At 42.8% G+C, this 24,994-nt stretch overlaps 1 protein-coding gene across 22 annotated transcripts in view; it reads left to right on the top strand.

Moving 5' to 3' along the window:
- The window catches only part of ANK2 (ankyrin 2), a 260,764-nt gene that overhangs the window by 165,712 nt on the left and 70,058 nt on the right, over positions 1 to 24,994 (top strand). For 13 of the 22 annotated variants that reach the window (XM_058838913.1, XM_058838920.1, XM_058838918.1 and 10 more), the window contains 12 exons: positions 998 to 1,096; positions 4,242 to 4,427; positions 4,878 to 4,901; positions 6,753 to 6,851; positions 8,000 to 8,098; positions 15,477 to 15,575; positions 16,222 to 16,419; positions 19,250 to 19,348; positions 19,522 to 19,620; positions 22,051 to 22,149; positions 22,369 to 22,566; positions 24,320 to 24,418. In XM_058838913.1, coding sequence (XP_058694896.1) covers positions 998 to 1,096; positions 4,242 to 4,427; positions 4,878 to 4,901; positions 6,753 to 6,851; positions 8,000 to 8,098; positions 15,477 to 15,575; positions 16,222 to 16,419; positions 19,250 to 19,348; positions 19,522 to 19,620; positions 22,051 to 22,149; positions 22,369 to 22,566; positions 24,320 to 24,418 — 1,398 coding nt within the window. The remainder of the gene's footprint in view (positions 1 to 997; positions 1,097 to 4,241; positions 4,428 to 4,877; positions 4,902 to 6,752; positions 6,852 to 7,999; positions 8,099 to 15,476; positions 15,576 to 16,221; positions 16,420 to 19,249; positions 19,349 to 19,521; positions 19,621 to 22,050; positions 22,150 to 22,368; positions 22,567 to 24,319; positions 24,419 to 24,994) is intronic. The other 9 variants (XM_058838927.1, XM_058838921.1, XM_058838917.1 and 6 more) reach the window with 3 other exon arrangements.

Genomic DNA, 24,994 nt, shown 5'->3' with positions numbered 1-24,994 from the left:
TTAATTCTGATTGCTTGTGTGAATGCACAACCTTGTCATTCAGTGCAACAGCACACAAGATAATAAAAAATCAAATAAATTGCAAGTTTGAAGTCTGGTTCATGGTTTATTTTCTAGTTACAAGTGACATTTCAAGTCACAGGTGTAGGTGATTATGCCCTTTTATGCTACATGGTAATCTACAGAATACTGAAGAATTTTCTAAGGTCTTCTTAGAAATCCTAAAAGCTCTTAGAAATATATTTTTGATCAGGCAGACAAATAACTTCCATGCCTTTCTTTCATCAAGATTTTGTATCAAAAATTACAGTTGTTTGCATTAAAGTACTTTATTGCAAAGAAAGAACTCACCTTTCTACTGTAGGTTGATTGACTTAGAATAATTTTTTAAAGTGACATTTTATTGGGAGCAAATTATTTTAATGAGTTTAGGTCATTTTAATGTATGTTTTTAATTAGATGATAGCTGAACCTGCTGTATGGCCAGAAGTTGTTTCTTTGCAAAACTGAGTTCCTTTATGTTGGATGCTTTGTGATGTTTTATGTATTACAAAATTTTATGTAGTATGTTAAGCCTTTGCCATCTCTACTGAGCTTGTCAGAAGGTATGGACTTGATGGTCTCCAGGGGATGACGTCTTTGGTTCAGTAAATGTAATAAATGGAGGAAACTCTTGCTTTCCTGTCAGCTTTCATAAAGCTTTATTGCCAGCTTTGCATCCCTGAGCATTATCAGCAAGGAATAGCTGTATTAATAATTAGTGTGTCCATTGCTTCCTTAAAATATGTCAGAAGAAAATGAGTGTGAAAGCATGGGGAGTTCTGTGGGTTTAAATGGCTTTGAACATAACTGTATTAAGGGAAAAATACAAGGTTGTTCTTCTTACATTTAATTACAAGAAGACAAGTGCATTTTTAGCTGTGTATCCATTTGTGGTTCATTATTGTTGGTACATATAATTTCCACCTGACACTGTTTTCTCCTGTGTGCTTCCTAGAATGGCTTTACTCCTTTGTACATGGCAGCTCAAGAGAACCACATTGAGGTGGTGAAATACCTCCTGGAGAATGGAGCCAACCAAAGCACAGCTACCGAGGTGAGGGGGTTTGCTCATGTTTTCCTTTGCCTGTGTGTTCAGATGACTCCAAGTCAGAACTGCATGGGCTGTGTACAGAGGGCTTGCCTGTGTCAATTGGCATCAACCAGGCAGCTGTTAGCAAGCTTCCTTTTAGAATCCCAGAGTTGTTTAAGTTGGAAAAGACCTCTCAGATCGAGTCCAACCCTTAACCCAGCACCTGGGTCCTGGGGATTTTAGTTGAATTCAGAAGTGGTGAGGCTTTCTGTGGTGCTGGGTTCACAGACACAGTTGGGAGGTCACCTACTCAAGCCTCTTGCTGCTGTTCCCTGAAGTTACACTGGTTCTGAGGCTCTCCTGTGACTTGGTGTAACCTGTGAGTATTCATTATTGGCTGTGACTGGTGTAAATTGGAAACCAAATGACTAACAGGAGTTGCATCAATGAGCTTGGCAGGCTTTTTTCTCCACGAACACTTTATTTCTGCTGCTGGTCCACATGGGTGTAACTGGGCAGAAGGATGGTATTAACTGGAGATCTGGATTGTAAACCTGCAGTAACTCCTGTGCAAGCAGGAGAGACACCTCAGTTGGAGAGAGGAGACTCCATCTCAAGAGGAACAGAATCCCACAAGCTTCCTTCTGCATGTGAGGGGGGTTTAGGAACAATAGAGAAAACTCCTTGAGCATTAGGACTATGCTCATTCTGTTTCCCCTTTCTGCCAAATGTTCTTTATTCCAGCCAAGGGAATGAGTGAACAGGCTTTATACTGCAAAATGTGTCATCTTCCTGTTTGTTCTATGGTTCTGGATGTGACATGAGAAGTAGCTATAGCAAAATTCCTCTCTGGCCAGAGCTTTTGTTCATGTTTACTGTTTTCTCTAGCCTGTGAACCCTTCTTTGAAACCTTCCTTGTCTGGATTGCCTTGGTGAGTGGATGAATTTGCAATGCTGGTGCATTTATGCTCCCTCTCCTTCCCTTCAAACCTGTCGGTGTTAACAGCTGTCTTACTGTCCCTTCTCTCAGTGGATACTGCACCATTTGATGACAGCTCATAGAATAATCCCCTCATAGATGTGGCGATCACATTACACGTCAGCTTTCTGAAATAAAAAATCCCATTTGATTGCCAGGCAACGTGGCAGAAACACACTCCTTGTGAAGGAGCCAGGTGGAACTGGGGCTCTCCGTGAGCCCAGCCCGGCTGCAGCCCACAGTCACCTGCTGGCAGCCAGCTCCCAGGAACTTCTCCTGGCTGGGAATTCATTCAGCTCACAAAAATTGTGAGCATGAGCTGGTTATAATTCATGTGGCCTCTTTTGAATGCAGACATCCACAGAACTCACACTGTGCTCTGATTTTATAGAAAAGGCAGAAAGGAGAAAAAGTAAAATATATTCCTACTCTGACCCTGACTCCAAGTTTGTCTTCTGTCATCAGAAAGCTCAGTTTTCACTCTGTGGCTTGTAAAGTAAAGGCTCTTGACCTCTTTACTGCTTAACTAGGTCAGTTTTAGGTTCAGGTCTTGCTGAGGAGGTGATGGTTTCCATGATGGTGTGAATGTTCCTGAAGGAAGGCCTGAGCCACCATCGCTTTCATATATTCCCAGAGTTCATCTCGTGAGTGGGATGAAGAAATGGTACATTCAGTAAGGGGGGATGGCAGCCTGAACTGTGGTTCATGCCGCTGAAATACAGGGAGAAGGTTCTTCTGTTTAGCATCAGAGATTGGCCCTCCTCATGGGAGGTGAGGAAATGAAAAGCTGTCCCCAAGCTTTGGTTAGCCATGCTTTCCAGAGGCAATAGGAGGGGGAAATGCAGAAAGAGTTGTGTCCTTTTAGAGAAGGGTGTGAGATGAAATGGTGCAAATCAAATGGATGAACTTGTCTTTGAAGCCTTGAAACTTGCACTGCCTTTGGATGCATTTCATTTCCTCTCACGCTTATGAATGTGCAGACAAAAAAGGAGAGTAAGGGTGAGCTCAGTTTCAGAGTCTCTAATCCAGGATTTGTTCTCATGTTCCCAGAGGCAAAAGGCAAATGCATTAAGCCATTTCAACACCTTATGTAGCCCCAATCTCAGAATAATCTTTACAGTTCAGCTGTTTTGTCAGCTGTTCCCCCCTTTTTAATTCACTGTACAGAATTTAATCTCTGTTCCAGGCAGAACCCACAGCAGTATCGCTGTTACAACGCACCTACCCACAGCTCGACGCAAAAGGGAGAGAAAGTTATTAGATTACTGAGGGGAAAAATTGCCTTGGCAATTCTTCAGATGTTTCCTTCAACATATGTTAGCTCTCATTCCTTCTTAACTTGGTCTTTATTCTTCTCTCATCTTTCCATATTCTTATTCCAAAGCAATGCTGTCCTGTCTCTCATGTGGTTACAGCACACCTGTGCTTGGGGAGGGTGCATGACCAGGGCGAGGGTTCAGTTGGAAATCAGAATGAAATATCTGTTAGCCCATATTACTTCAGCTGGGAGAGCAAGCTGCTATCATGTTAGCATGGATTTTAAAGCACTGGCCATCACAGTGTGGAGGAGCAAGACAATCTTAAACTGATTTAGAAACAAAGTTAAAACTATGAATGACAAGCAAAGAGATCCTTCTGATTTTCTTTTTCCAAAAAATATAAATAAAGTGATGTTTTCCTCCTTCAGATCACGTTCCTAAACATGATCTGGATTTCTTGACTCATGGCTCATGTGTAACTTGGAATGGGAACAGCAGCAAGCACGTTTGATACACTTTTCTTTTTGCAGAGATGGGAGATATTCAGAAACATATTCTCTCAGTATTTTTCACATCAATACTGTTCAGTGGTCAGTAAATGTACAAAAAGTTGCTAAAAATATGCTTGTGGCCCATTTTAAGATGAGAAGTAAGTAATTAAGAGAGGTGCTGTAGAATAATCCTTTGCTTGCACTTGACTTAAAAAAAGACTACTTTGAAGCGTAAAAGATCTTTCAAAGCATTCCAAACGTTTGAAAGCCTTCTGAAGGCGTTTGAAAGAGTTAAAATGTTGTGCCTCCAATCTCATGTCCCCGGAGATGGAGTGCAGAGGTGGAAAACAGCTGGGAACGTGCTTCCCGAGTCGGTGCGTACGAAGGGCGCGGCGCGGCTCCCCGAGGCTGAGCACCCCTTGTTTCCTGCCCCCCTCCAGGACGGTTTCACCCCTCTGGCTGTGGCACTGCAGCAGGGACACAACCAGGCGGTGGCCATCCTGCTGGAGAACGACACCAAGGGCAAGGTGCGGCTGCCAGCGCTGCACATCGCCGCCAGGAAGGACGACACCAAGTCGGCGGCGCTGCTGCTGCAGAACGACCACAACGCCGACGTGCAGTCCAAGGTAACGGGGAGAGCTCCGGGCCCAGGGACAGCACCTTCAATCCCCACATCCTAATGGGGAAACTGAACTGCCCCGGCGGGGAAGGACGACTTGCTCCACCAGTATCACCAGTAATACCTTTAAGTTTGCAGTGTTAAGCTACACAGTAATTAAAAGTGCTCATTTTTTTTCAGTTTTTAGTTATGCCTCCCATTTCTTCGGTAACCAGCTTTTTCTCATTATTTGCAAACCAGAAGCCACTGGAACGGAAGCAGAATCACTGTTTCCCTATTAAATAGGATACTGGTTTATTGCCCACGGGAACATAAGTTGTGTTTAAAGTTAATGCATGCTTGAATGGCTTTTCTCATAATTAACAGCATAACTCATTTCAGAAAAAGCAACATAGTTCTTCGTTTTGTGGCCAGTCTTTAATATTGTTCCTCTCTTTCCCAAACCATGCTGCATCAGATGATGGTGAATAGGACGACTGAGGTACCGAGATCAACAATTTTTAATTACTCTTTCTGTTACTTATGACTATTTTCTCTGCTCTTTGCCAATATTTCTTTATTATTTAGCAATAAAAGACATGACTCCTTTTTTTTTTTTTTTTAATGCTTAGAAATCTATGGCTTGAAGAACCTATTTTTATTCATCCTTTGTCTTAGAATTTATTTTTATTTGTGTCAGTACTGAAGGACATTTTTGAGAATTCACATCAGTCCAAAGGAGTCTGAAGTGAGTAGTGGAGCTAAGAGGATAAAGATGCTTTTTAAGCTCAATTTCATTAATTATGAAAATGCGCTCACCTGGCATAACTAAATCAGGGTGTCTGGCTCAGCCAGAATAACGGTAAAATTAATTTTCTGTCTTTTACAATAATAAGCATCATCAAATTCCCCAAGGTAAAAACTTGTTCAGGGCATCTGCTTATTTTTACCTTTCTTCTTATTACAATTTTTTCCATGCAGAGCCCTCAGGGACACTACATACTCAGAATTTACCTGCAGTAAATAACACATTTCTCACATGGATTTTACTTCCACTAAAAATCTTGGGGTTGATTGGCTTGGACTGGGATTTTTCCCAAAAGATCATCACCACTCTTAGGAGAAAGAACAATTTCCAGGAATGTGATGTTGTTTCAATACCTGCTTTTGAATAATGGAGTTCCTCTGCTGGAGGAAGGAATGAATTATGGATGTACATGTCCATGGGAAGGTGCTCCCTTCTTGGTGTGTGCACACGTGAGCAGGCTGCCAGGAGGCAGCGGTGATGTGAACTGAAGGGTGACAGCTTCCCTGGGCACCAGCTCCATGGACATGTTCTTCCCTGAGGGAAATGGCAAGGAGTGCCGCAGTGCCTGCTGAAGGAGGGCAGCACGTGCCCACATTCCTTTGTTCCAGGAGTAGCTTAAAATGGTGGTTTGGATACTGGGAGGAAGGAGACCTCGCTGAGAGCACGCTGTAGTCTAGAAGCCAGAAGTGGTCCTCCCTTTCTATAACTATCAGCAAGATCCAATCAAATCAGTGTAAAGCTCTTCAGGGAAACCTCAAAAGCAAGGCCCTTTCTACTTGAATTACTTATGAGAATAAAAGCTTGCTCTCTGTCCTAGTTTCTGAAAATTTAATCTTTTTTTATGTTGTTGTCAAGCGATTCTACATCTCATAGCTGGAGCAGGTTTCACTTTCTAGTATTCAAAACGCAATAAATAAAATGTGGGGTTTTGGATTTATAGATTGAGAAGTTTCTTCAGACCCTTTGCCATCCAAATTGTATATAAATACAAATAATTATGATTCTTTTTCTAAGCTACTAAGTAGTGTCTCATGTAAACCAGACTCTTTAATTGCATTTTGAATAACTGCTGCTTTCAAAAAACAAAAACAAACAAACAAAAACACCAATAGGAAATATGTTGTCCATATTTCTATTTCTAAGAGGAGTAAAATAAGAGTCCAACAACTTTTGTGGTCATTTTTCTTACCCCTATAAATAGATACCAGCCTAAAAGACCCATGTTGCTTCCAAATGGTAATAAGGATCTTGCTTTATTTTCTTTAAAAATGGCTAATATATTAATATTTTCTGTGATGGAAACTGATCTCATTGGCCACTGGTGCAGGGGACTGAGTTGGGGAACGAAAGAACGAAGCACTTTGATAATCTCTGGCCTGAAAACTGGCCTCTCTGCCTGAAAGGCTGTGCTCTAGTACAGGTGGACATGGTCTGGGTAAAACTGACACGGTGCATTAGTTGGGCAGCATTTTAAACTCAGGTTCTAGTTCAGCTAGAGATCTCGTAGGAGGAGATTCCCGTAACGAGGGCTGTTTCCCTTTGCAGAGCGGCTTTACCCCTTTGCACATCGCCGCGCACTACGGCAACGTCAACGTGGCCACGCTGCTGCTGAACCGCGGAGCTGCGGTCGACTTCACAGCCAGGGTACGGCCTCACCCCTCCATCTTCTCCTACGGAAATCAGAGGGCTTCTTTGGGTAACTCTTGGGCAAGAGCTGACTGAAGGAAGGAGCAAAGTAATGCTGGAGTTCTGTTGGGATCAAAGACGTCTTTTTTGCAGTGATTCTGGAAGGTTGTCTCTGTGCAATGCGCTGGAGGCCTTGGGAGTTGTGTAACAGCCAGTGTTCCCAGCTGGAGGAAGCAGGATCCTTTGGCCAGCTCCAGAAATTCTTATAATGTGTCAGCTCCCTTTGGCTTTTCTGTTTGGTAGATGTACTCTGGAAATAGATGTAGGATTGATTGGCTTTTTTGGTGTTCAGTATTTGCTATACCGATTTAATTTGATGTTTTCACACCTAACTATATCTCCAAACCAGAAAGTTAAGTATACTGCTGTTATACAAATTCAACAATAAAAGAACTAATTAATCATGACTAGTCTTTCATGGTAAGCAATCTGCAGAGTTTCATAGTACAGTGTCTTTGCTGTTGCACGTTACATAGTTTGAAGTGAAAACCTCTGGCAATCTCAACCCAGCTCCCAGGTCACAAGTTTGCTGCTTAATCTTGCCAGACACGCTTTGAATTACTTCAGGGTTCTGCCTTCCAGACTGACTCCCTTCTGTTTCCAATCTGGAGTAGCTGCTAATATTACCTCTTGCCTCACCCAAAGTGTTTTCAAGGACTTTCAGCCTACACAGCCTACACAGCCTACCACTCCTTTATGCTCTTGGCACTACACAAGAAGGTTCCTTTGTGTAGGAGTGACGCACTTGTGTCCTCTGTGTACGTTGCAGTGACTGAAATGCATCGGTGTTTTGTGACTATTGGCTCATTGGGACTCTGATACATGTTCGTGTATTTGTCTGGCCCTGGGGCTGCGATGTTTGCTGCTTGGGCAGATGCGCTGCTTCCTTTATTCAAGGACCCCGAAACGATGGAGGAGGATTCTTGCTTAGGAAGGAATTACTAACTCTAGCTTATATGGTGTGTGCCTAGCTCCGATGCTCTAGTACATTCTCGTTGATTCTCTCCCATGTGATGGTCTCATTTTTTGTCATCCGAACCCAAATTCACCCCCATTGCGCACCTTCAGATCCATCCAGCTCATTGTTTGTTCTTTTCATGGTGTAGAATGGAATCACCCCACTGCATGTGGCTTCCAAAAGGGGAAACACAAACATGGTGAAGCTCTTGTTGGATCGCGGAGGGCAGATCGATGCCAAAACCAGGGTGAGTCTTTCTGTTCCCTGAATATGATATTGTCCCTTCTGGGGAATGGACTGGGAATTTTGCCTTGCTTGCTTTTGGGGATTTCTTGTGTGTTTGTTTCATGTAGACTGTTTTCTATGGTATCAGACTAAAGAACAGCTGTTATTAGTAGATAGTAGGAGGCAGAAATACTATTTCTTTTAGTCTTCTGTATAACCTGCCTACATCACACAAGAAAAAGCTGATGAAACTGGTGGTTTTCAGGGAGTAAGCCTGTTAGTTGGTCCAGCTTTACATGGCACAAGATGATGCACAACACATGTGATGCAAAAGGAAAATGGAAGCAAAAGGAAATGCAAGGTCTGCGCTCAGCTAAGCCTTTCAGTCTCCTGACCCCTAAATGTCTGTGCCAGTCACAGTATGGCCTGTGGAAGCTCTAGTGGGCTCAGTCCATTTTTATTGGAGAGCTGATACAGGGATAAGTAATTTCCTCAGAGCCAGCAGCCACTTGTCTCTTCCCCAGACAAAGCATGAGGTATTAATTAGGTGACTCTCACTGGCTTCCTCCTCCCTGTTGTCCTATTGAAATATCACATCATCTCTCTGCCCCTTATTTATGGGTGATTTCACAGTCATTCAGTGCAAAAAAACACCCCATCATTTTATATAGGCAGGGTTAATTATTTCAAATGGGATTTTGGAATCACCTGGGAAAAGGTTGTCATTTATTCAGACAGGTCTCCACAGGTCTCATTCTGTCATTTATTCAGACTGAGCTGTTGGTTTTGAGGCAGCTGTTCTGCAAAGTTACACGTCCAAGTGATCCAAGAGTGTTTTAGAACACAAGGTTTAGACCTGGACATGAGAGTTTTGTTTAACCCTATAGGAAGGCAGAAGATATTGCAGTCATCTGCCCTTGGGGTTGATTTAACCTCTGCAGTTACTTGGATGTTAATTACATCAACCATTTGTTGCCTCATAAACTCTGAAGACAATCATGACTATGGTGAGCTCCATATTAGATTGTGATCTGGTTTCTGATTATGAAATGATACCTCACTATTTTTTTATTTTTTAAATAAATTTTTTTATTTTTTAAATAAAACGTGTGCAGCAAATCACCCCTGCTCACATTTTCCACAATAAATACCTAAAACCTCATGGAAAAGAGGCGTGAAATGCTAATAATATACTTCAGCCAGGATATTCCACATGCCCCTAAGCATGTCATACACTAATAGCTTATCTGACCTTTGGAGTGGCAGTATTGAATTCACTTATTTCCTGTTCAGTACTTGGAGATGATTATGAGGGATGTTTTGGATTTGAAGAGATACAAGTGTTTTCCCATCCCTGCTCACCTGCAAAGGCTGAGTGGAGCTGTGAACATGTGTGAGAGAACAGGATTTGCCTAATGTAGGTGGGAGGGACCAATTTTAGACTCTTCTCATTGTCTCGGCTCCCTGGCTGTGTCAGCTGCTACCTGGGCTCAAAATGTCAGTACAAAGATATCCCTGAAAACCCATACAGGTATCCTAAGGCACACCTATCCCAGCTTGCACAGGCTCCCCAGCTTCCTGTCACCTTCACCTTCCACCTCTTCCCTGCTCCAGGGCTCGTGGTGGCGGTCAAGATTCCAGAGCTTGGTTTTTGCTGTCCATGTCTTTGTGTCAGCTGTTTATGTTACCTGGGTGTGTGTGTCTCTTCTCCCTGTGCTCTGTCCACTGACCCCCTGTGCCTGGCTCTGGCTGTGAGTCCGTACGGTGTGGAGGAGGCAGGGATGTGTTCCATGGGCTCTCCTGCCCCGCTGCGGTACTAACACACCTTGCCTTCCCTGCTGCCTTCCCTTGGCTTCTCAGCAACACCTGCCCTCTTCCAGCAGGTCACAGTCACTGCAAAACAGCAGAATTGAAGTACTGGGGTGTTTCAGTGCCAAGTTCCTGTGCTCCACACCACATCCAAATAAGCTCTTCAGTTAAAACAGCCCTCGCCGCTTTCGTTCCGTTTATTTTTAGCTTGCTTTGTTCTGTGACATCTGATGCTGCATAAATTAAGATGCAGAAACTTGTTTTAGCGGATTGCAAATGAGCTTCAGGACTTCAGTTTTGCAAAGTTAATCTGTGAAAGCTTTCTGTCTTTGAAAATGTTCCATTGGAATGATTCTTTAGGAGCCCCTGGGTTGTCTAAAAATATAAATTAAAACGTCTATTCCTCAAAGGGAGTAAATGATGCGTGTGTCCTGCTGTTCTATAGTTAATGCAGCATGAAAAGGAAAGCTCTGCTTTCTTCAGGAATTAGTATTCTTATTTGTTGTACATTTCAGAATGTGTTTGCTGAAATTTTATGGCAGTTCTCACAAAGCCGTAAAAGTGTAGAAATTCTGGTGAATCTCTTGACACAATTACACATTTTAAAATAATATTTTATTTATTTTTTGGCAAAGTTCTACCATTTTTTCTCAACCAAGCCCTAACTAAGGTTTTAAAATGTGAAATTTAATTTCTCTTTTATGTTGTATCCAAAGCAGAAATGGAAACTCCATTCCCAAATACTTTTAGGATAGGATATTTAGTAGGATACTTTTATTAGTACTAGCCGTTAGAGATAGTATTATAATATTATATAATAACAAAATATCATCTTTAGCAGTAGATAATTATATGGTAATAAAATATGAAAATAATATTTAAACATATTTTATTATATAGCATCTGGTATATGTTTTGCAACTTCCATTTACATACAAGGCTTCCCCAGACTTTGGTTCACTAAATAATTAATGGGTAAAATTTCCTATACTAAAATATTTCATATTCAAAATTTTGCTCAAACCTGTAATTTCTATACATTCTCTTACATTATTAAGAACTTCAATGACATAATTTTATTTAAAATTTTAATGTTTGGCCAAAATTCAGACCCATGCAGATTCTGATGATGAGTTAGAGTTAAGGAGTCAGAAAAATTGTGCAGAAATCTGTTCTCTGAAAGATGGTGGAAAGTTTAGTTTATGATTAATTCGCTGTCAGGTGATCAGGGGTAGCGTGGCAATTACCAGTTTTTATTTTGAGGGAAGGAAAACATTTACAGCCCTCCCTGGAACACACTAAGGATTCTTACAGGGGGAATTATCCTCAGCATTTAAAAGCAATTTTAGCATGGCCATATGCATGTATTTCTATTTTAAAAAGTCCTCATATAATGGAATCATAACAGCTTACATCTACAGAACCTGAAAACATTGCTGGCTATTACAAGGTTTTAGGAATATTCTTTCTGAATGCAGCTGTTGTATTATCTCTATTTTTATCATCTCTCTCTAGAAATTCTATGGGAAAAAATAAGGAACAAGAATATGAGGCTTTTTCAGTTCTGCATCCTTTTTTACTTTTAAAATACAGTTTTATCACAGGCTTTTATCACCTTGCTGGAATTTCCATTTTTGTGGGAATAAGCAAACACCCTTCAGAGGGGGAGGAACACTCTCACCTGTCTGAGCCACTGAAGCTGTCACGCATTTTGTGTTCTTCCTATTCAATCTTGCCAATACTGAAATTAGATTTTTCTTGCTCTGGGACTTTTCTTAAGTCTCCTCTTGCAGGAGGAGATATTTACTATTGAATCAAATCCATGGAATGAAAGAGAGCATCTAGTCTTGGAAGGGAGAGCTTATTGTGTGGGAAAGTCAGCGCGCCGTGTGCCCGGAGTGCGGCAGCTGGAGCTGGAGCGGGGATAGGCGTGGGAATGGTGGGAGAAGGTCTGGTGCACCATTTGGGTTGGAGAAGGGCCACGGAAAGGAGGAGGCTCAGCTGGAGCTGAGAGAAGTGGCAGGTCACTCTTGGAGATGGACAGTACCAGTGGGAGAACAGAAGGAAGGAAACTGTGGGCGGCGCGACTCAGGTTTGGTTTGGTTTGGGTTTTTTTAATGTGCTTCAGGCACCCCTTAACAGTCATTCTGGAAACCTCCTGAGATTTATTAGTAATAATATCTCCTTTTGTACATCTGCATCCTGACAAAATAGGCTTGGCTCTGCTATTTGCACATGGGAGTGGTAACCACTGTAGCAGCATCCTGGCCCTGCCTTGGCTCCATGCTCTGTGGAGTGTTTGTTCCTGCAGTAATGCTGCTGTGACATTTTCTCCCCATCTTCCTACATGAACAGAGCACTAATAATTCATTGGCAGCTTCTGCTGTTCCTAAAGCCATGTCAGATTATAAATATCTAATCACAATGCAGATATTTCCTATGAAAAATTCAGTGGCTTCATATAATGTTTACAAGGGAGTGGGAAGGGGAATTGTAAGAATTGTCTAAGCAAGTTATACAGAAAATGACTGTTATTTGGAGTTATTTATGTTACTATCTTGATACTCAGGCAAGCACATGGTATATTTTTTTGCTGTATTTTTCAAATTTGTGCCGTGAATGGCAGACCTGGAGGAATACTTTACATCATGTTTAATTATGCCAAGAGCTTAGAGCAAGAGGGAGACTCGCCTCGTTCATTTTTAAAGAGATGAGGTTTAGTTGTAATGAAAAATGAACAAATTAAAAGCCCTTTATTTGTCAAGAAAATGTAGACAATTTTGAATGTTTGACATATGAAATACTAAAGTTTTGCTTCACCCTTATGAAAATGAGAACATGCAGCTGCAGTTTAGAATAATTTGTTGATAATTTGGCCTTTGATGTTCACGTCTATCGTGAGTTTTTGGTCGAACGAGCACTGAATGTGAGCAACTGTCCTGTGAATGTGCTGCCCACATCATTTCCCATTAAAAATCCCTCATAAGCACAGCTTCTTTTTGTCTCAGTGTCTCTGCTAAGCTGAAAGAAAGCATTTGTGAAATGACCAAATAACTCATCTTCCTAAGCCCTGCAGTTAGGAGTCATGCACAGAATTCAGAATTAATTTTGCAGGTTGAAAAATGACCAGTGATTAGTTTTCAAGGGAAAAAAAAAAAAAAAAGCACTTGTATTTTGAGAATCATTTAAAAGAGAATTAGGATTGATTATTAGGAAGTTCCTGGCTTCCATGCACACAGAGGGGACTGCATTGCTATTTCTAAGGGTGACCCAGCTGTTGGTTACATCACATTGTTTCCTAATTCTTCTGCTGCAACAGCTCTCTCTTTGCAGTTTCCCTCATCTTTGAATAAAAGATAAAAGCAAAATAATTTAAAGTATTGAATATAAAATAATATTAAAAGATATGTGCTGTTTTCCTCAGAACAGAAAGAGGAAAGGGAAGAGGGTTCTGTGGGAAGCCCTCAAAACAGCTATGGCAGGGTAGAATAGGATAAGTAGCAAATTTCTATGTCTGTTTTTAAAGGGAATTGTAGATAAGAACAAAGAAGAAATTATGTTTTTTAATTATTTAGGGGTTTCTTCTTGTTGTTGTTTTAACCAGACTTTCTTGTGGAGTTGATGTGCTTTTTAGCTTATATTTTTCTTCTTTTTCTGCCTCTTGGGATTTGTCCTGCTTTTGTTCAAGGATTCACACAATTTTCCTTTTTTTTTTTTTTTTTCCAGTTTTATTAAGTAGAGTAACATCAAAGCCACCACGCAGATAGGGAAAGTGAACCTCTCACATTGATTAAAAAAGTAGAGCACAAGAGACCAGAAACTGGAAAGAAATACCAAATAAATACCTTACCTAGAAATGCATTTGGGATATAGTCTTACCTTTGTAATGCCAGTGGGAGTTTTCTGTAGGAATTCCTCTGGCAATGAGATGCTAATAGACCTCAGCTGGTCATGAAAAGACTTGTTTAGAGAACTCTGAAGATTCAGTGCATGAAAAACAAGTAAAGTAGTTCCACCTAATTCTTGACACTGAGCCCATCTGCCAGTGCTGAAGGCTGCAAGTTCTGTTTTTGGGTTTGATCTTCCATCTGTGGAATTTCAGTACAAATCTTGTGTGGGATTTAGGGATGCCCCTGAGACAATGAGCACCAAGGCACACCCAACCCCGTCAGTGTGTCTCAAAAACCTCTGGAAAAAGCAGGTAAATAAGGGAGAAAAATTCCTCCTGCAGACTTCAGCTCCTTGCAGCTGTGGAGGTTTGTGGTGCTGCTCACTTGGAAAGGGCTCTGTGCTTTGGAAACCAGGCATGAGAGAGGCTCTGCTTCTTAGAACTGCCTTTTGTAGGATGTTACAGGGCAGTGATTGCTGAAATGAGATTGTAGTTGCAGCGGCTCTGTTGTAGTCTAGAGCTACTTTTAATTTAAAAACACAGTGTTGCAGGTTTCCTCCAAACCCCAGCAGGGTGAACAGTCCATCTGCCTCTGAAGCAGGGTCACCAGCTCATCCTTAGTGCCATAGTTTTGCAGTTTTGCTACTGTTTTAGCCTCTGAATAATTCCTTTTAATCAAGCTGTTACTGGATTCTTCAATGGGCTCCTTAGAATAACAGCATCGATGTCACACAAGATGAGCAGCGTGTCTCAAAGGGAAAAGGCTTTTCTTCTGATTAAAAACTATTCCCGTTTCAGCTTTGTAAAGACACCTCTGTTGAGTGTTGATGACACCTCTGAGTGCCTGCTTGAACAATACTGAGGGCTAATGAGATGAAAACTTGGTTTTTCATATCCTACCTGTTACCTTTTTGTGTCATTCAGCACTGATATTCTTTCACAACTATTTTTCTAGCCTCATACCTATTTTTCTGCATAAAGTCCAAACTGTACAAAAGCTACCTAGAATTCATTCTCCCATCCAAATAGTTCATCAACACATCTTTTTCTACCACTGCTGTGAGCAAGACTTTTGGTAGCGAATGGTGTTCTGCAATGGAAAAAACTATTGTGGAGTTGGTGGTCTGACAGCAATTTTAGAAAATAATTTTTAGCTCTGTGTTCACCCTCAATCTCAGAAGTGAAAGATTTGGTTCTGTTTGTTTCTCTCTTTTTCTCTTGTTTTAAAACCTTATTTATCTTGATGCCTGTTTAAAAGCAAAAGAAAATTCTAGAGCAAATTTTCTAGCACGAGCATCTCTTGTTTCATCCCCGCACCAAAAGCGATCCAAAGGACATGGGTTGCTTTATGGAGCATCCTCAACCCAGCAGGCATCACCCAGGGAGAGGCAATGCAGTCTCAAAGCCATGCAGAGGGAAGGGAGGGAGGGGAGGAGGCAGTGCAACCTCACAATTATCCTTTGAGAAGAGATTTCAGCACACAACAGGCTTCCTCTCTCCATCAGTAACCTCAGAGTGTCCTTTACCTGGTGCAAGGAAGAACAGGGATGAAGCTTTGTGCTGTGCGGCCAGTTTCAGTTAGGAGTCAAAACAGGAGCTTTTTCACACGTGTGGGGGCTGCATTCCTGGCAGGTTGTTCCCCAGAGTGCCAGGACAAACAGTTGGGGTTGTCCTCATTTGTTTTCTCTCCTTTTACTTCAAGGATGGACTCACGCCACTGCACTGTGCAGCTCGAAGCGGCCACGACCAGGTTGTGGAGCTGCTCCTGGAGCGAGGTGCCCCACTGCTCGCACGGACCAAGGTGTGTGTGTGTGTCCTGTTTGGGTATGGAACACCCCTGTAACCTTCCACAGAGCTTTCAGTGTCGCTGAGAGGACGAGGAGGAAGACAGGAGCGTAACTGTCCTCCCAAAGGAGATGTATTAATGGGTAGAAAGGTTTCCAAAATAAGGTTTCCTTATGTAATCCTTTCCAAATATATGACAAGCGTACTCTTGTTTGCCCCTCTCTCTACTAATCACTCTAAACACATGATGTGGAGTGCTACTGCCAGCACTTACCTTGTGCTGCTTCCTGAGACTGTAGTGCACAAAAAAAGCTGGGTCAGTCACTCATGAGGTGATTCCTGGTACAGATTTTCTGAGCCCCCATGTATGATAATGAGGATCGTTTCTCCTAATTGTTTTTATGTTTATTTTTTTTACTAGGAAAATTATTTTGGTGTGTTCTTCCTCACAGCTGGAAAACTTTCATATAAAAACATTCATATAAAATTAAGGCATTTCCTACAAATTCTGTCTCTTTGGTGAAACTAATGAGAGGAAGATATTTGTAGAATAGCAGAGCTCATTGAGCAGCACCTCGCAACAGCAAATGTTGATTCTTTGATGCACCACAGTCTTAGATGAGGGTCACTGGAAGCTGCTGTTCTGCTCTCTTCTGTCACAGAATGGACTCTCCCCACTCCACATGGCAGCCCAGGGGGACCACGTGGAATGTGTCAAGCACTTGCTGCAGCACAAGGCTCCCGTGGACGACGTGACACTGGACTACCTGACCGCCCTGCACGTGGCCGCTCACTGCGGCCACTACCGTGTCACCAAACTCCTGCTGGACAAGAGAGCCAACCCCAACGCCCGTGCCCTGGTAAACCTGTCCCACCTGGGTCGTGTAACAAAGCTGGCTGCTAGCTCTTAGCAGGAAAGCCAAGTGAGAGGTGTCAGCAAACTCCACAAAGCCTGAAGTAGGTGCAGTAGCCACAGGGGTGTCCAGTGCTGTGCCTTATATCCTTAGGCCTGGTCACGGAACACACCCCGTGGCAAGTGGCTGTAGTGTCAGGTCTGGAAGCTCTGCAGAGTCCCTAAAATCAGGGCTGGTTCTGGCTGATGTTGGTGTATGCATTGGTGTTCTACTCAATTAGTGGTTCAGTTTTCTGTACCGGGTAATACGATACACAAATAATTTCTGAGGTTTCAACTGAATTATTAAGTCAGTCGGCATTGGGAAAACATATTGTAAAGCTAGTATTTCTGCATTTATCAAATTATGACATTTTCCTCTATTAGGTGCCATTTTCCTTTCTTTTCAAAAAACAGTTCTTTTGGTTACAGGACACCAGGTATGATTCTTTTTACTCACTGATCAAACCACTGCCCCTAACAAGGAGAAAAACATCACATTTGACTCTGGAAACATTTTGAGAGTCTTTAATGTATCCAAAGCCAGACAAGATGACAGTTTTCTCTACTAGGAACTGTTAGCTGGCTGGGAGTTCATGTACCAATATATTGCGCTCTGACAGGGAGAAAAAGAGTCTGAGAGCACTTGAGATGCTCCTGCGTGGCCGGAGTTCTGCCACTGGGGCCTCCACAGAATCCCCACTGCAGGGCACTCGCATGCCTTCCCCCCTTCCTGTCCACACTAGGACCCACTGTTTTCCTCTGCAGGCTCCCCCTGTCCTTTACTTCCTTGGAACTGACACCATTTTCTTCTGCCCTCTCATTTCTCTTGGCTTTTCCATACCAACAAATCCCATAGCCCCTTTTGCTTCCTCCTCTTACGCTTTTCTTGCTTTGTTTTTCTCAGTGCCGTGCTCATTTGGTTGATCTTGTTTGACACTGTTTTCATCCTTGGTTTTTTTTTCCTTGCCAGTCTTCTGATTATCTCTAGCTGCACTTTCCTCAGCTACCCACACATAGCCCCTACATCTTCTTTCTTTCCTTCCATGACCAGAAATATATCTTCTGCTCCCCTCCCTCCATGCCTCCCTCCCTCCCTCAGTGAAACATCTGAAACAAAAGGAGAACACCCTCAGGCTGTTGCCTCTCTGCTCTCTTGCCACCAAACTGGTTTTCTCTCCCCCCCTCCTTCTCCCCTCCTCATTTTCTCTCTCTCTGCCATCAGGGACTTGTCGCCTTTGGCTTGTTAATAGTATTTAATATATTAAATGAAGCTCATGATTTTTGTAAGTGATACATTTTTTCCTGCCTTCTCCTCTTCCCCGTCAAACTGTTCCTCACTTAAATAGAAGTAGCAAAATTAAATCAACTGAGGTGGTGAAATTCAGTGAAAAAAAATGGAAACTTCTGAAACAGTAAAACTCCCTATGAAATATATTGAGAGATATTGTGGGGGAGGTAAAATATCAAATGGTTTTGATTCCTTCTTTAGAAATTGGAGAAACAGTAATATTCAGCAGAGTTCAGTGATGGAAGAAGTATTACAAAGAATTCATTTTCAGCTACATTTAAAAAAAATAATTGCTAATGTTTGCAAAATGCTTTGGGGATACAAGCACTATGTGAGTTCTCAGCTTTTTCAACGTGTATATGCTTTAAAGCACCATCAAATGAACTAAGAATTAACATTTCCTGTAACAGAAGCAGGCTGTAGAATAATTGTCACATGATTCTCTCTTCCCATAAACTAAGATTTCACTGCTGGGTTCTGGTTATTACTGGTTGATTGTTTGACAATACTGATCTCTTCATTAGGAAATGTAGCAATTTTTCAACATTGTCTAAAAGATGTTATCTGTGCTTTTCACTAAAATGTTCACATGTGATGAATAATGTGTTTGTTCAGCTTCAGACACGCTCTTAACCTGCATTAACTGTCATCAGATTATCATGACACCACAGCTGAAGGGGTGGTTCTTAATTTAAGGTGCCTCAGAATGTGTACACGCACATACAAACGTGGATATTACACCTGAGGTTGATGTATAAACAGAAATACATGCAGTTCCTTAGATTTCAAGTAAAAAGATGGTTTAAGGTGAAATCTGGAAGAAGTATTCGGTTCCTCTCTCTTTCTCAGTTTAAGTGGCTTCAATCTGAAAGAGAGTAGATTTAGGTTGGATATTAGGGAGAAATTCTTCCCTGTGAGGGTGGGGAGGCCCTGGCACAGGGTGCCCAGAGAAGCTGTGGCTGCCCCTGGATCCCTGGAAGTGTCCAAGGCCAGGCTGGATGGGGCTTGGAGCGACCTGGGATAATGGAAGGTGCCCCTGCATGTGGTAGGAGGTGGAACGAGATGGGCTTTTCCGACCCAAACCTTCTGTGGTTCTCCTAGAGAGGTACAGGAAATGCTTTATAAAGGCACTGGTTCTAAAGCATTCACTGTAATTTCTTAATTTCCTTTGTGTTAGGCAGTCTTGGGAAGCACTGGGAGCTCTCCTCACAGACACGTGTGCAGCCTCAGGAAGCGCACACACACACACACTTGCAGTCAGAACGGGTGGATATCTGTGTGAAGTGTGGAGGTGGAGGTTCCCTTCCTCTGCCCTGCCTGGGAGGAAAGCAGCAGCACTGCTTTGTTGTGCCTCAGATAGCAGGAGATGTCTGTAATTCATAACCTGTTGTGTTTGAAGAACAGTTGCTTGTGGTAGTCTAACCCTTGTGCTCCCGGTGTGCCAGCATGGAGCTGTGTGGGAAGTGTAGCTGCATGTTCCTAACTAACATCACTGTCTTTTGCACAGAATGGTTTTACTCCACTGCACATTGCCTGCAAGAAAAATCGCATCAAAGTCATGGAACTCCTGGTGAAATATGGGGCTTCAATCCAGGCTATAACAGAGGTAGCAAAATGTTTCATGTCCTGCAGACACATTCTTTCTCTCTCTCTCTCTCTCCTTTTTCGCTTCCTTTTTCCTTCTCTCCTGTCATGCCTCACTCTCCCGTATGTTTTATTTGAACGAAGAAGCCCTCCAGCCGTGCAGAGGAGTAAAACTGCTCTTGCTTTGTTTCGCAGTCGGGCCTCACACCAATACACGTGGCTGCATTTATGGGCCACTTGAACATAGTCCTCCTTCTGCTGCAGAACGGAGCCTCTCCCGATGTCACTAACATTGTGAGTATGGCTTTCGCTGGAAACATCTGCTCAGGACCCACTCAAAGTCCCTTGGTTACCACCTAGCTCAACCCAAGGTCACATTTTAATGATTCTTTGTTGCCTTTCAGGGCAAATTATTGTAGAGTTTTTAGTGAAGAGGGGAAAGTGGTGGCTGCTGCATGTGTTGTAAGCCATCTCTGGTTTCATGTATTCTACAACGATGCTCAAGTAGGTAAAGTTTTCCTTAGAAACAGACAAAGCTCACCAAAAACATCCAAAATTTGGATTATAAGCCAAATCCCACAGAGTCTGTGTTTCTGTTCTGAGGGATGGAATTCAAGTCCAAATGGCTCTAATTTCTGCCTGCAAATCTTCGCTGGCTGCCATGAAATTGTGTCATTCCTGTCAGCGAAGGAGTATAAAATGCTTTTATTATGCTTTAACTCCGACAATTAAACAAAAAGCAAAACTGGGAAACTCAGAATGTTCCTCCTAGACAGGAAATTCCAGGAACTGGTGATTAAATCTGGAAAATGTGACCTTTGGGATGTAACACAAAATGCGGAACCTGACTTACCATAGAAATCAGTGTTTGTATACCAACAGCCTAGTTACAAAATAAAAAACCAACAACAGAAACAACATTATCATTTTCTGAGATGGATTTCATAAGATATTTTACTGTTTGAATTTGTCAGTATAAACAAATATTCAACTTGGGACCACCTGTTCTTGGAAAGTAGCTTTTTTCGGCACATAAGGTTATAGGTAAGTGCTCCCAACAACAAAAATTTAATAATCCTGGTACACTGGACTCATTAATTTTTCTTAGCTAGAAAAATCTTGCATGGAACCCAGTGCAATTGTTAGCATGCAGAATTGTTTACGTGAATCATTAAGACTGACTTTTCATACTTTGTTATCGGAGCAATCTTTATACAAGAACTTCATTGATAATAAAAAAAAACCAACACGAAAGTCTCGTGGAAGCAGTTAAAAATATTGTGTTACCAGGCATTTGTGTGAGAAGTTGAACAATTCTTCTCACTGTGTGAGAAATTTACAATTTCTGCTACACAGGTGCCTTGGCTTTCACTTGGTAAGCTGAGGTTCCCTGTCAAATTATGGTTTCCAAAACCTAAATTACTTTTCTAATTCAAGCACAAAAGGGTCATAGCAGAAATTTGATCTTTAGAGTGTTTTTCACATATTAAACAGCTTGTTCTTTGGCTAATAAACTTTATATATGATGGAATTATTAAGATTAGGGCTGTGGGATTTTTTTGTTGCATACCTACTAATCACAGCTGGTAACACAATGTTAATTTAAAAATTACAAGCTAAGTCAACTGCTAGTGACGAGGGTTTGCTGTAGTTACAAGTCCCTGTTAGCAGGCAAGCTAAGGCTGCTTCTTTCCCTACATCTAGAGAAGGACAAGATAGGATTCCTGATTCTGATGTAAAAGGTCTTGACTAGAGTGTTCATTTTGGCAGTTGCAGTTTGATTGGTAGTCAAGGGGAGAAAGGCCCTTACAACAGAATATTCTCCAGCTCTGGTGTAAGAAATATGAACAATTAACACAAAGAAATGATGGTCCTGCTGTGCTCTCATGGTATAACAGATGAATAGAGCTCCTGGTTGTGCAGCTATCCCAGAACCTGATGTACCAGATGCTGGTGGGACTGCTTCAGTCCACTTTGTGACACTGCACTCAAAGAATAGAGCCAAATTAAACTAGGGATGCTGTCCTCAAGGAATCCTCATTTTCAGTGTTTCTTTGAAAATCTATGCAAAAAGTAAAATACTTTGAATATTCCCAATCTGAAACTGCATATCACTTCAGTCAGCTTTCCAAAATTTCATATTTCTCAAATTCTGTGAGCTACAAAAGGCTCGAAACAAGATCGATTCCACAGCCCGGAGCCACACCGCTGAGTACAGATTTCACACATTTCATGCGCTGGCTGAGTTGTGCTCAGCCATTGCAAGGCCTCTTAATGCTGCCAGCTCCACACAGTGTGCAGGAAGGGACCATCTGGAAAAATATCCCCTTCCATCCTGAGGCTCCTGCGCCGTGCGATCCCTAGAGAGAGCCAGGCTCAGTGTGCTCTCATCTCCTGTGCGGCACACGAGCTGATGCCACGTCACGCAGAAAGCTGAGGGACATCTGTGTCCTGGGCAAATCTATCTGACAGAATTTTCCTAAGCTGGGGTTTTCATTCTCTCAGTGGTGTTAAGGCTTTGTTTGTCTGGGATTGGCCAAATGGCAGACCAAGGCATTTCCAGGTAGAGTGACAGGTACTCACACCCCACCCCGGGGCTGAAGACAGGGTCTCAGCTGGCAGGAGGATGGGTCCCAGTGTCAGTTGTCATGGGTGGGACTGACACTGGCAAAGATCTTTCTTCGTGGAAGTTTAGGACACTGAAATGCTTCTGCTTTCCCCCAGCGTGGAGAAACCGCATTGCACATGGCAGCACGTGCCGGGCAGGTGGAAGTGGTTCGCTGCCTGCTGAGGAACGGGGCCCTGGTTGATGCCCGAGCCAGGGTAGGTGTTCTGCTTACAATGCTGTTTTTCTCCCCTCTTAAAACCACGGCTGAGGGAATCACCCACCACCTTCCTCTCCTCCATTACTCCATTTTTCCTGTTATCACTTCCTATGACTCTGCAAGACAAATGCATGGGAAGGTGTGTGGGGGCCAAGGAGGACGCTGTGCTCACAGGGTGGCTCCCCAGCGCTAACGACACACTCGATTTGAGTTGTAGGAAGAACAGACCCCGCTGCACATCGCCTCTCGCCTGGGCAAGACGGAGATCGTGCAGCTGCTGCTGCAGCACATGGCCCACCCCGACGCCGCCACCACCAATGGCTACACCCCGCTGCACATCTCTGCCCGGGAGGGGCAGCTGGACGTCGCCTCCGTGCTCCTCGAGGCGGGCGCCTCGCACTCCATGTCCACCAAGGTCAGGCAGAACTCTTCACACCCCCACGAGTGTGTTTTCACACTGAGAAATGGGCAGTGGTTTGGGCCTTTTGTTGTGTTCTTGTTTAATCGGCAGCAGTCTGGCAGACTGGAGTAATGTGTCACAAGTTAATCAAATTTTAACTTTGCTGTCATCTAAAATTGAGTTTGATTGTCGTTGAAGCCAAATGTGGATCTTGATAAATACACAGTCCCAGCAGGTTTAAAATGTCCTTGTTTCTCCCTTTCCCTTTGTCTTATAGGCACAGCTTTTTTTTTGGGCAGAATTTCCAAAAAAGAAAAAGTGGATGGCAATGACACATTCTTTTTTTTATGAACAGACCTCCTTTTATTCTTCAATACCTTATTTATTTAAATATCAAAATAATTCTGCCCTGTGCTAGCTGAAAGGACTGTTCCTAAAACATAGAAGTCAGCATCTGCCTAGTCACATCGAATGCTGGATCTATTTTCAGTGGTTCTAAAATGAGGTGTCATGTGACACAACAGGCCATTTTGTCTGGGATTATAAAAGAAATGCTCTCCAGAATCACTAGTGAGTTTTTTTAGCCAAAAATGGTACCAACATATTCCTAACAGAGAGATGAATATGTAAGAAAGTAGATAGCTGTGAAGAGAATTATATACCAAGATATCTTTTCCGATTTTAAAGCATTTGGTAAGGGAGAATCACGTAATTTTCGCTATTTATAAAAGTACCCTTGGTTTTACAGCTGGAGCTTAAAACATGTTTATGAACAACGGCATGTCTTCTAGGGTTTAAAAGACTAAACCAGCAATTTTCAAATTATGATCCATGGATTACTGGGAGGGCTTGCTGTTCTCCTTTTATCCAGCTGTTAAATCACATTAGAATGGCTAAAAATACACTAAATACTTTCCTAATTTCCCGTATTGCTTGATGGCAATTAGTATTGCAGGAACGTTCTGTAATTATGAATAGGAGAAGATGGAGCCCACTAGATAATATCTTTATAGACCTGCGATTTGTGAACTGAAAATGTTTGAGATTACCCAATATAAACTCTTTCTGAGGAGGGATTAGTTGGAACTAAATGATAGTGATAATAAACATTAAACATCACTTATATGCCAGGCAAATAGGTCATTGCAGCTTCCCAAAATTACTGTCAGGCAGCGGTGCAGGCTGCCACCTACTGTCATACATTCCTAAGCTTTCCTTACCAATTTTTTAATTAAATCAGGCAAACAGAAGGGCTCTTTTTAGCTTCAGCAGAACTTTGTGACTGTATGAATACACAAATCCAAGAAGAAATAATTTTTCACCAAACCCTGCTGGAGGAAGGGAATTGGAGTTCATAGGTTTTTTTCAGATGAATTTAATTGGTGTTTCACTGTTACTGGCAACGATTGGTGCAGGAAATACTTGTAAAGCTGTCATCATGGAACAAAAAAAAAGATGCAGCTGGTTTGGGGTGTAAATTTGAAGAAGTGCCTTCATTGCCCCCACACAGTGTGTGTTGCTAGTACAGTCTGTTTCAGATAAAATGTCTGCCAGCCCGAGAGCACATAAGTAGGGAAAAATAATAAAAGGGAAAGTATTTTCTTGTATTTTATGCTTCCCAAAGCGTTTTCAAGGCAGGCTGTTCTTTCTAGGTTTGCTGTCGATTCTGATGTTAAAGACTAAGTGCTTAACACGTGGTTCTTACACAAGAGATGTCAGCGTGACCTTTAACACAAACATCTGTGTTTTATCCCCTGGAATTTTTCAGAAGGGATTCACACCGCTGCATGTGGCGGCCAAATACGGGAGCCTGGAGGTGGCAAAGCTTCTGCTGCAGCGTCGTGCCTGTCCTGATTCTGCTGGCAAGGTACTGCTGGGGAAGAAAAATTCACAAGTGTGTTGGCTTCTTCCTGAAGGAGGAACTGCGTGAAATATCCACCCCAAAAAAGGCTGCAGCTGCTTTTGCATGGTGGCTGTGGCTTTGTTGGGGTCGCGTCTCCCCTGGGTGAGAGTGCTGCTACCACCCAGCACGCTGAGTTTGGGTCCATGGCAGGAAGGGCACACGGCTGCTCTGAGGGCAGGTGTGTGTCTGTGGCTCAGGAAGCACCGGTTCCATCAAGCTGCCTAAATTCCCAATGGATAAACACAGGCGCAAAGCCCAGGTTTTCCCCTGGCGCGGCGTGAAGAAAGCCTGCAGCCGCCACCCTGGTTCTCCCGGTACGCTGCTTCTCCCCACTAACAGCCAGCTAGCTGTCTGCCATGGCCTTGCTCTCCACCCCCATTTCCCACCTCCCAGTCCCTCCCCGCTCCCCCGGAGCCCCCCATCGCGGTGTCCCCGATCCCGGTGTCCCCCATCCCGGTGTCCCCCATCCCGGTGTCCCCCATCCCGGTGTCCCCCATCCCGGTGTCCTCCCTGCCGTGTCCCGCCGCCCTAACGCCGTGC

The sequence above is a fragment of the Poecile atricapillus genome, chromosome 4, assembly GCF_030490865.1.
Source record: "Poecile atricapillus isolate bPoeAtr1 chromosome 4, bPoeAtr1.hap1, whole genome shotgun sequence".
NCBI classification, from domain to species: domain Eukaryota; kingdom Metazoa; phylum Chordata; class Aves; order Passeriformes; family Paridae; genus Poecile; species Poecile atricapillus.
This window is presented reverse-complemented; position numbering and strand designations above follow the sequence as displayed.